We start from the raw sequence: 11,023 nt of genomic DNA, 5'->3' as shown, positions 1-11,023 counted from the left end.
TCCTCGTCCGTGATCGCCCTCGCCAGACCGGTGCCGCCCCTTCCTAACCGCCTCGTTCCTCGCCGCGCCGGCGCTCGCTTCGCCAGTTAGCGACAGAGGAAGGGAGTGGCGACGATGTCTTCGTGGGAGGACGAGGACTCTGCCGCCGCGTCGGCCGCGGCGACCACGGACGTAGAGCTCCTGAAGCGGGCCTGGCGCAACGAGAAGGCCGCGCCGGAGATCCTCCACTTCGACTCCGCCCTCGTCTCCCGCGCCCGCGAGCAGATCCAGCTCCTCGTTAGCCCTCCCACCCCCTCTCGCTTCACTGCCTCTATTGGTTGCCTCCCGTTCTTCAGGAATGTTTCTGATTCTTTACGACCTGTGGTGAAACCAGGAGGAGACGCTCGATGACTTCACGGATAACGGCGTCGACGACCTGGTGGTCTCGCTGTACCAGATGGACCTCGACCGCACGCTCTTCCTGCTCCGCTCCTACCTACGCCTCCGCCTGCAGAAGGTCAGGCTGAATTCAGTCTCCGTAGTCTGTGCCGCACAGTGGTTCAGTTACTGACCGAAATGTTGCATCATTGGCAATTACTTGACCTCATTGTGCCGCTGTCTGTAGATTGAGAAGTACATGGCCCACATCTCCAATTCTGACGACCTCTTGAGCCGGCTGTCGCAGCAGGAGCAGCGATTCGCCAAGAGGTACCTCTCTACTCGATTGGACCGTCTAGTGGTTGTTTGTGCTTGTTTTGTGGCTGAAGTGACGCTCCCTTGTTGGATGTGATCGGTCGGAAGCTGCAAGGAGATCATGGAGAAGCATCTCGAGCAGTCGGTGCTGTCGAAGCTTCCCTACGGTTATGACTCGGTAACGAGGCAATCCTTATCGAGCACGGAGGATGACATGGGTATTCCACTTGATCTTGAAATTAACACGTTTCTTTGTCACACTTCACTACATCACTTGTTTATAGCTTCAGCCATTACGTAAGACACTCAGTATGATGGTTAGTACTTCACCATTTTAACCGGCCAACTTGATATGTTCGCATGTTTACATTTCACTAAAGTAATCTGTGACAAATAGTTTTTTGGATCCTTGTCAGGGCATCACTAGTGAACATGTACTTGCAAGTTGATTTTGAATAACAGAACCAAGTTGCTGGGGTCATAAAAGAGCCTCACTACACGCATGCCTCTTGAACTCTCATTTGGTGCTATATAGTTCAGTGTACATTGTACTGATACATAAACCTTGTCTGGAGTATCCTTCCAGAAAATAATGCTCATAACTAAGTACTAATGGAGCTGTAGAAACTATTTTTAAGAATAAAATGCCTGTGTCACTGAAATGTAACTATTACTAGTACGACAACTGTGCTTGCCACGGAACCATTGTCTTAAAGGTGGTGAAATAACGTTAGTGTCCTTTATCAATATCATCAGACAATTTTAATGACCATATTAGGTTGGGGGAGAGAACTAAAATCAAGATCAATTTTGGGTTGAAGTCATACTTTTGTCTTTGTTATTTATGCCTTTTACAAAAAAGTTGGTCTCACGCGAAAGTAGTGTATTTGTTTATTTATGATAGATCCCACATGTGAGTAAATTACATTTGTTTATATGTTTCTTGGAGTCCCTTTGGGGACATCCGATAAAATATATGTATCTTGGAAGGTTTCTAGTTTCACATGTGGGGTTGCATGTATTTGTTTATTTAGAAAGGATGTTGGACCCATATGTGAACTCACCACCAACTCCAATCTTTATAAGTAGGAAAGATTTGTTTAATACAAGCATTTGATCACAGTAATGTGCCTTATAAGCAGCTTATCTTGAATGGTTTTACCCAAGAAAACACTGATACTTCCAGCAACCAGTGTACCTGTATTGGATACCGTATCTGATACCTCTCAGGCTCTAGTAGTTCCGGTGGTGGGTGCCTTTCCCCGGTGCTCCCGCTCCGCTTCCCCTCACTATCCTGTAGAATTCTATCTAATGGAAGGCTGCTGATTTCATCCTCCTCCCTTTTCTAACTGAACTTTTATGTTTGGTGAACCCTTTCGCTGTTGGTTCTTTCTTTTGTTGGAATCATGGATAAGAAGATACTCCCTCCGTCCCATAATGTAAGACGTTTTTTGACATTAGTGTAGTGGCAAAAAAACGTCTTACATTATGGGACGGAGGGAGCAAAAGATAATGAACTGCACTGACTAAATATATGCTAAGTGGCTTGATGCTTATTGATAGCATTTTTTGTATATTGTTTTCAAAAGTATTCAAACGTATCCCTGTATTGGCGCTTTTCAGAAATGACGTATTTACGTATCCGTATCACCCTGATACTGATATGCGTACCTGTATCGGTGCAATCTAGGTTTTACCATTTGTTCTTGTCTCCTACCTGTGCTTGAAATATCTCTATGCAATGTAGCTTTATTGAAATCATTACGCTTGGCTTCATCATGTACCTAAATAAAATTCTGATGCAATTTGAAAGTGAAAAAGCAAGTGCATGACTGCACAACATGACAGGGAAGCCTGGGTCAGTAGTTACAGAGCCGTAAAACATTAAGATACATTACATGCAGATAGAGCATGATAACTTAGGATAGTCAATCTTGGACTGTGATGGTGCATCTTGCTATCATTCTAATTTTAGTCACCAGATTTTCACGAGTCCCCTCATTCAGCCGAAGATTCATGCTGACAATGTTATGGTTTGTAACAATGGTTGCAAACGAACCCAGTTCTCTGGTTACTTTACCGCTGTATATTCAGTTAACCATTTTAACTTACCAATAATAAAGAACAACTGACATGGACGTTATGGAGCTGATTCAGTAATCTAGGCATTAGCAAGAACAGGAAACTGAACCTCACTATTCAGCAAGTACCAAGAGCAAATAAAGTTATATAATAGCTATGCTGTCCAATGTTAATAACAGATGTTGGTACATCTTTTTTATTGTTCATTTACGTGTTTTTATTGCTGAAAATGTTTCTACCATTTTTGTTGCTGATTTGCTGAAGATGTGAGAGAAATGTGTTTTTCGCATGTAATCAGCTTTGAGACACCATCTGACTTGGTTTTCCAATGCTTCGTGCAGTTCCAGAGCCTCAGCTTGACACCTTTGTCTTCTGCAAGACCAAGAGTGACGTAGGAGCATTCCAGCTAGATGACGTGTAAGTGCCTAAGCACACATGGTTTTTATCATTGCACTTACTTAAACTGTGCTAACCTGTGATGCTTGCTTCCATGAAGAGGGGAGGAAGTTGTGGATCTGGTTGCTGATGACCTGTATGTCCTTCGGTACAAGTCCATCAAGGGCCTTGTCGAGGCTGGCCGAATTGACCTTATTTGATGTGAGCCAAGGCTTAAACAGAAGACAAAGGTGCCAGAATCTTCTGAATTCTAAACAGAAGACAAAGGTGCCAGAATCTTCTGAATTCCTTGTAAGGTACTCCCTCCGTCCCATAATATAGGAGCGTTTTCGACACTAGTGTAATGTGAAAAACGGTCTTATATTATGGTACAGAGGGAGTAGAAATGAAGTGGTTCTAATATGTGTACTCTAGAACGACCAGTGATGAGATTGGACTATCTTTATATGTATCAATATTTTTTGCTTTGTCTGAATTGTCTCCAACTCATGTTCTTCAAGAATCAAGATTGTTATGTTGTTGATAAGAAGCATTCAGATCACCAGTGGTGATCAAAAGCTTTTGCGTTGTCTTAACAACTTAAGTTCGGCATCAACCAACCAGCAGAATATTTGCTTTCGGCAGTGATCTGTCTACATACAAACAGAAGTACTTGACATGTTGGCGAGCCATTGCTGGCAATGTTGTGTGCAATCCCACTCAACTTTTGAAGCTCAATGTTTGCTTCGACAAAGGCTTCAGCTGTTTTGCCACAAAATGATGACCCCAAGTCCCCAACGGTCGACAGGATGAACCGTGCTGCTGATTTAGAACGCTGGTCGTGTACAAAAGAATTCCGTTGAATATGTACCGCGATCAAACTACTGACCTGCCGCCATTGATAACCATGAAATGGCTTGCGATGGCGAAGGCCGAAGGGCAGCAACTCGCCGACGCCGTCGAGGCTCAAGCAATCGCATATCATAAGCAGCACGCACTGATGCGCACATGACGCGGCAGTCGCCACGCTAGACGCGTTTCCACTGGCACCCGAACCGGCCGCCGAGCTCGGTCCGTCGTGCACCCGGCGGCAATGGTCGTGCCCCCCGGCGTGGCCTACAACGCGGCCATCTCCCGCTGCTCCCGTGCCGGCCTGCACCAGCGCGCGATCGCCCTGCTCCACGAGATGTGCGCCCGGGGCCACCACGCCGACGAGTACACCCTCCCGCCCGCCCTCAACTCCGCCGCGCTCCTCCGGCTCCCCGCCGACGCGCTCCATTGCCTCCTCCTCCGCGCGGGCCTCGCCGCGCACCTCCACGTCGCCAACGCGCTCGTCGACGCCTACGCCAAGCTGTCCCGCCACGGCGCCGCGCGGGCCGTGTTCGACGAAATGCCGCGCCGCGACGTGGTCACCTGGACCTCCCTCCTCACGGGGCTCGCGCGCTCCCGGTCCCACGACTCGGCCCTGCGGGTCTACCGCGACATGGTCTCCACGGGCGTCTGCCCGGACGAGTTCGCCGTCGCGGCCGCGCTGAGCTCGTGCGCCGGCGCGACGGCGCTCGAGCTGGGCCGGTCGGTGCACGCCGCCGCGGTCCGGCTCGCGCTCGACCCGTTCCTCTCCGTCGGGAACTCGCTGGTCTCCATGTACGCCAAGACCGGCTCGCTCGGCGAGGCCAAGAAGGTGTTTGACGCGATGCGGGTCCGGTGCGACACCATCACGTGGACGGCGCTAATCGTCGGGTACGCGCAGAACGGCCGGGGCAAGGAGTCGCTCGAGATCTACGGCGAGATGGTCCGGTCCGGGTGCCGGCCGGACTACATCACCTTCATCGGCCTTCTCTTTGCGTGCAGCCACGTCGGCCTGGTCGACGCCGGCCGGGCGCACTTCCGGTCCATGCAGGCCGACCACGGCATCGCGCCCGGGCCGGACCACTACGCGTGCATGGTGGACCTGCTTGGCCGCGCCGGGCGGCTCGACGAGGCCATGGACCTGCTGAACCGGAGCACGACGAGGCTGGACGCCACGGTCTGGAAGGCGCTGCTGGCCGCGTGCCGGACGCACCGGAACGCCGAGCTCGCGGAGCACGCGGCGGGCATGATCTGGAGGCTCGACCCGACGGACGCCGTGCCGTACGTCATGCTGTCGAACCTGTACTCGCGGGCGGGGAGGTGGGGCGACGTGGCGAGGGTCCGGACGTCGATGAAGGCGAGAGGGATCACCAAGGAGCCCGGCTGCAGCTGGGTCGCGGCGAACGGCGTGACACACCTGTTCTACGTGGAGGACCGAGGCCACCCGCGTGCCGCCGAGATCTACCGGAAGGTGGAGGAGATGACGGAGAGGATCCGCGGCGAAGGGTACGTGGCGGACACGGCGTGGGCGCTGCAGGACGAGGGGCCGGAGGGGAGGGAGAAGGGCCTGGCGCACCACAGCGAGAGGCTCGCCGTGGCGTTCGGGCTGCTCGCCGTGCCGGCCGGCGCGCCCATTCGCGTGTTCAAGAACCTCCGGGTGTGCGGCGACTGCCACGCCGCGATCAAGATGGTCGCCCAGGCGTACGGCAGGGAGATCGTACTGAGGGACGCCAACTGCTTCCATCACATGAAGGATGGCGCGTGCTCGTGTGGTGACTACTGGTAGGTTCCGCCAGCCGGTCCACCGGTAAGCTTCAAGTCGAGCAGAGCTAGCGCGACATGGACAGCAGTGGCGGCCACTTTTTCGTCGACACCTCCATTATTTACAGCACACCACATCACATACTACACATTATGATGAACTAAGCATGAAACTTAGCATGCAACTAATCAAAGTGCTCCATGCTTGTATATTATGAGATGCATGTATGTATCCTCCATCCTCTTGCAACCGTAGTTTCCAGAAGGGAATATATCTCCGGTAAGGCAAGAACAGTACAGTACCGATCATGATCAAGACCCGAGAAAGAGGCCCCGAAAGCAGGGTATTGTAACAACATGCAACTGCGTCCCTCACGTACACGCATTGCCATTTCTGTTTAGACCGTGGTCGACACAATCAGATAAAGGAGAAAAAAAACACTCCCAACGAATTTCTTTTGAAATTTGTAAATTCATCGAAGCAAAGAACCGGACGATGCTCGCTTTGCTCGTCAAGCACTCTGCCCGGACTTCTCGCCTTCCCACGCGCAGCCGCTATATACTGCGCGCTCACGAGTCTCTATCTTCACACCCACGCACCGTCTAAGAGCATCTTCAGCCGTTCGGCCCCTCAGGGCGGCGAAAAAAGCCGTCTGGTGACGAACCGGCGCAAGTTTGGCGTTTGGGGGGCGACTTCGTCTCTATCATCGTCCACCATGTCGCCATGAGTTCGGCGAAATTACGTACAAACTTGTGCAAACTCGGCGATCTGGTACGAACTCGACGAAATTTCGTTAAAATTTGTAAAAAAAAAGTAAAACATGCAAACTACGGCAAACTACGCTAGCCACTACGTCGCGTCCATCGCCGGCCATCTACATGCCGAGAAGCCTGTAGAAGCGGGGGTAGTCGCCGCCGCCGCCGCCGCCGTCGTCGTCGCGCGCCCGCCGGAGCCACCCCCGTCCCTACTGCACCCCTGCCCAGGGTCGCCGACGCGCGGCGGGGCACTGGACGGCCCGACCTCACCCTCCTCGTCGCTGTCGAGGACGATGACGCCGCCCTCCTCGCGGCCGCGTCGTCGGGCCTGATGCCGGCGGCGCACCTGCTCGCGGACGTAATCCTCCTTCGCCCATTTTAGGGCGGCCTCGTCGTCGGGGGCCACCATGTCGACGTGCTCCGACTTCACGGGGAGCAGGAGGACCCCCAATCCTAAGTCACACCGATCTAGCATGTAACACATCATATCACTTTGCAGCCTCACACACGGTATTCCCACGGGTACCACCTTACCTGGCCCGGGACCGTTTGCGTCTTTTGGCTCACGTATATGATAGTGTCGCTAGCATCCATATGACAAAGAATCCGGGCTGACATGGCTAGTCGTGAACCCAAAGTGGCGCTAACTTACAGGGACAGGCATACATGACCCAGCAACGAACGTATCGATCAACAACGAATGAACCCTAGTTGTAGCAAGCTACAGGACTTAAAGAAACACCGTGTGACATTTCCCCGAAGGGACAGACATAGGAACGAAGAAGGACACATGCCGGCCAGCCTAAGTGTTCCGGAGCAGCAGCAAGCTACCAAGGCTCAGTGGAAGCACTAGGAGACATTTCCCGGTAAGAGAGGCTACCAAGGATAAACAACTAGGTAGTCAGATCCCACACATACCAAGCATTTCAAAACGTACATACAATATGCTCGATATGTGCAAACACAACATGGCATCACAACATGACTCTACAACTCAGAGTATTTATTCAATAGGCTCCAAGGAGCGAGATATTACAAACATAGGTCTGAGGACCCAGCATTCAGAGCATACAAGCAACAAGCACATGTGGAAGCTTAACATGTCTGAGTACAGACAACTACAAATGAAAATGGCTGACTAGCCTGATTGTCTACAAGATCCTGCCGAGGGCACAGGATCGTAGCTGAGGTAACAAGCTAAACGTCGAAGTCCACGCGGAACTACTAGCGAGACTGAAGTCTCTCTGCAAAAACCTAAATTAAGCAAACGTGAATACAAATGTACCAGCAAGACTTACATCAGAACTAACTACATGTGCATCATTATCAACAAAGGAATGATGTGGTTTAACTGCAGCAAACCAATTTTGACTCGGTGGCTATCCTGAACTACGACTGCAAGTAACTCTTTTGAGGTGGCGCACACGAGTCCACATATTCACCATAGCAATACACCACTATGGATCCGCTCCCGTCTCCCTACAAGAACGCCATCCATAGCACTCACGCTTATCTTGCGCATTTTTGAGTATCCACTTTCACTTGTCTATGAACTGTATAGGCAACCCAGAGGTCCATTATCGCGGATGCGGCTATTTGAATAGATGATGTTAACCTTGCAGGGGTGTACTTCTTCACACACGCTCTCGCCACTTACCACCATGTACATGTCATGTATCTCGGCAATCTTCAAGCCGAGGCCTGGCGAGGGTGTCGGCCACGACCTGACTAACCACACAAGTCTCTAGTCCAGGTTTATCGCCTATTCGGGTTCCATCCACAAGGAGATCCGGCCGGGGTGTCACTCACGGCCCCAAACGATGTGAGTAGGGTTCCCAAGCCCGCCATCCGGGTGCCAGTTGGTACACCGTGCCACGTGTGCTAGTCTGTCCCAAGCCCACCTGTACCAGGTGCCACTTGATAGACTACTAGCACTACCTACAAATACCAGAAACTAGTTACAACACCTGGAGAGAGATCAGGCTGATTAATAAGTCGAGAGGGGTCGAGTTACCGGAACCCAATGTGTGGTAGAAAATGTTCATGGATCACAAACACATAACTCAGTTCCTGAGGACGGTTTTAATGAGACAACCCACCATATACTCCTACATGGCCTCTCACCGCTACCTTTACCAAATCGTGTTCACACACTTAGCTCACACACAGTAGGACATGTTCACAACTTTCCAATTCATCTCCGATGAATCAGACCCGACTCAACTCTAGGCAGTATCAGGCATGACAAACAGACATGAATGAGTAGGCACATCAGGGCTCAAACAACTCCTACTCATGCTAGTGGGTTTCATCTATTTACTGTGGCAATGGCAGGTCATGCAGAGGAAAGGGGTTCATCTACCACAGCAAGTAACAATTGAATCGTTGTTGTCCTAATGCAGTAAAAGAGAGCGGGAGCGAGAGAGTGGGAATGTATCGGAATGAACAAGGGGGTTTTGCTTGCCTGGCACTTCTGAAGATAGTAATAGCTCTTCATCGGTGTCATCGAACTCATCGTTGGAACCACGTCTACTGAGAGGGAACAAACATCGACAAACAAGGGAGAACACAATCAATGCCATGCAACAATATGATGCATGAATGTGACATGGCAATATGCTGTTGATTGAGCTAATGCAACTAGCAACAAGTTAAATGGAGTTGGTTTGAACCCAAGATTCAAATTCAAACTCCACATGTGATTATTTAAATGCCATTCATTTCATTTGTCCTAAACAGTAGTGATAGGTTGTTCTAACATGCATGAAAATGGTATAGATGGATAGATTGGATTTTTCTGATCATTTTTCATATATAATCTTTTTATTTGGAGTTATAGATAATTTTCTATGAATTTTAGAAGTTTTGACTATTTTCTACAATTTTTTGGATTTATTCGCTCGGCTCGGGCTTCGGCCGGCCCAGACGAAGGGAGCGCGGGGAGGGGCGGGCACCCTCGTTGATGACGAGGGCGCCACTGCGGTGTCTCCTCCGGCTCTGGCTTGACAGGACGGAGAGCCGGCGAACCGGAGGAGAGCGAGCCGGAGCCCGACGGCGAGGACGTCGGCTCCATTCGCCGCGGCATCCAGGAACTGCCGCGGCGGTGAGAGAAGGACGTACGCGCCGGGTACTCGAGGCACGACACGTTGCCGGTCTCGATGTGGTCGAGGACGGCCTCGAGGGTGCGGCCGGGGACGCCCCACCACTCGCGCCGTCCTTCAGCGTTGAGGCACCCGCAGGGAATGACGTCGTTGACGGAGGCGATCTGCTCCTCGCGGCGGCGCTCGAAGTACATCGTCCACAGCGTTTCGCTGTCGGGCGCGTACCTTGGCTCGTTCCGTTGTTCCTCCGTCAGGGAAGAGCAGATGCTTACGATCTCCGCCCGTCGTGCCGCCCCTTCGGGCACTGGTGGCACCGGGACGCCGCCTGCGCTCAGCCTCCATGCCCCCGGCACGCGCATGTCTGGGGACGCCGGGTACTCGACCTCGTAGAGGAGGCGCACCTCCGGCTCTTGGAGGTAGCGGCGGCCGAAGCCGTTCGCCGCCACGCCGTCGCTTGAAAACCTCTTGGCCATCTTTGCTCGTCGACAGGAAGGGGGGAGAGGGCTGCTTTTGCAAGGTGGATGTAGGGGAAGGTTGTGGCGTTCACCGGCGGGGAGGGGTCGCCTTTTATAGCCCAACGGGGCGGCGGGGAGGCTGCATGCCGGGCGACGCGTGGCGGGAGCAGGCAGGGCGCGCGTCGGCGGCGCCTTCACTGCACCGCCCGTGAGGCATCAATGGAGCATCAATGGAGGCTGACCAGCACGGCAGCCTTGGCATTGATTCCTACAGGAACCAAGGCGACGAAGCGGCGTCTTGCTGACTGGGCGGGCCCGCCCCCGTTCACGCCAAAATCGCTCGCCCCAACGCCCCCAGCGCGCCGGGTTCGGCTTGGGTCCGTCGGCGCTAATTTCGGCCCAAACCGGCGAAAAACAGGCTGCTGGAGCGCGACTACTAGGCCTTTTTTCGGCGCCGGCGCGAAGAAATCGCCTAGGGGGAGCGTGTTGGTGGCTCGGCTGGAGATGCTCTTGTTGGGGAACGTAGCAGAAATTCAAAATTTTCCTACGTGTCACCAAGAACTATCTAGGGAGAAACCAGCAACGAGGGGAAGGAGAGTGCATCTACATACCCTTGTAGATCGCTAAGCGGAAGCGTTCGAGAGAACGGGGTTGAAGGAGTCGTACTCGTCGTGATCCAAATCACCGAAGATCCTAGTGCCGAACGGACGGCACCTCAGCGTTCAACACACGTACAGCCCGGTGACGTCTCCCACGCCTTGATCCAGCAAGGAGAGAGGGAGAGGTTGAGGAAGACTCCGTCCAGCAGCAGCACAACGGCGTGGTGGTGACGGGGGAGCGTGGCAATCCAGCAGGGCTTCACCAAGCACTGTGGGAGAGGAGAAGGGAGAGAGGTAGGGCTGCGCCAGGGAGAGGTCAAAACTCATGTGTTGGCAGCCCTCAAGACCTCAACTATATATAGGGGAGAGGGAG

At 52.6% G+C, this 11,023-nt stretch overlaps 2 protein-coding genes across 2 annotated transcripts; both read left to right on the top strand.

Moving 5' to 3' along the window:
• The first annotated feature begins 6 nt into the window (after window positions 1–6).
• LOC119277950 (DNA replication complex GINS protein SLD5-like) lies at window positions 7–3,679 on the top strand. Its single transcript, XM_037559300.1, has 6 exons — window positions 7–276; window positions 374–496; window positions 605–687; window positions 781–890; window positions 3,096–3,171; window positions 3,251–3,679. The coding sequence occupies exons 1-6, from the start codon at window positions 115–117 to the stop codon at window positions 3,348–3,350; spliced, it is 654 nt and encodes a 217-aa protein (XP_037415197.1). The 5' UTR covers window positions 7–114; the 3' UTR covers window positions 3,351–3,679.
• Window positions 3,680–4,154: 475 nt separating this feature from the next.
• On the top strand, window positions 4,155–6,056 carry LOC119281883 (pentatricopeptide repeat-containing protein At2g03880, mitochondrial-like). Its single transcript, XM_037562290.1, has one exon. It carries the CDS (start codon window positions 4,223–4,225, stop codon window positions 5,762–5,764), a length of 1,542 nt encoding a protein of 513 aa, XP_037418187.1. The 5' UTR covers window positions 4,155–4,222; the 3' UTR covers window positions 5,765–6,056.
• The last annotated feature ends 4,967 nt before the right edge of the window (window positions 6,057–11,023 follow it).

The sequence above is a fragment of the Triticum dicoccoides genome, chromosome 3B (assembly GCF_002162155.2).
Source record: "Triticum dicoccoides isolate Atlit2015 ecotype Zavitan chromosome 3B, WEW_v2.0, whole genome shotgun sequence".
NCBI classification, from domain to species: Eukaryota; Viridiplantae; Streptophyta; class Magnoliopsida; order Poales; family Poaceae; genus Triticum; species Triticum dicoccoides.
Note: the sequence above shows the minus strand (reverse complement) of the source record. Positions and strands in the feature narration are given on the sequence as shown.

What these genes read in the sequence shown, in the direction of transcription:
- LOC119277950 (XM_037559300.1), top strand. Translation starts at nt 115, where the DNA reads ATGTCTTCGTGGGAGGACGAGGACTCTGCCGCCGCGTCGGCCGCGGCG. An exon ending in TACGCCTCCGCCTGCAGAAG is followed by an intron (nt 497 to 604) that starts GTCAGGCTGAAT and finishes CGCTGTCTGTAG; the next exon opens with ATTGAGAAGTACATGGCCCA. An exon ending in GAGCACGGAGGATGACATGG is followed by an intron (nt 891 to 3,095) that starts GTATTCCACTTG and finishes TGCTTCGTGCAG; the next exon opens with TTCCAGAGCCTCAGCTTGAC.
- LOC119281883 (XM_037562290.1), top strand. Translation starts at nt 4,223, where the DNA reads ATGGTCGTGCCCCCCGGCGTGGCCTACAACGCGGCCATCTCCCGCTGC.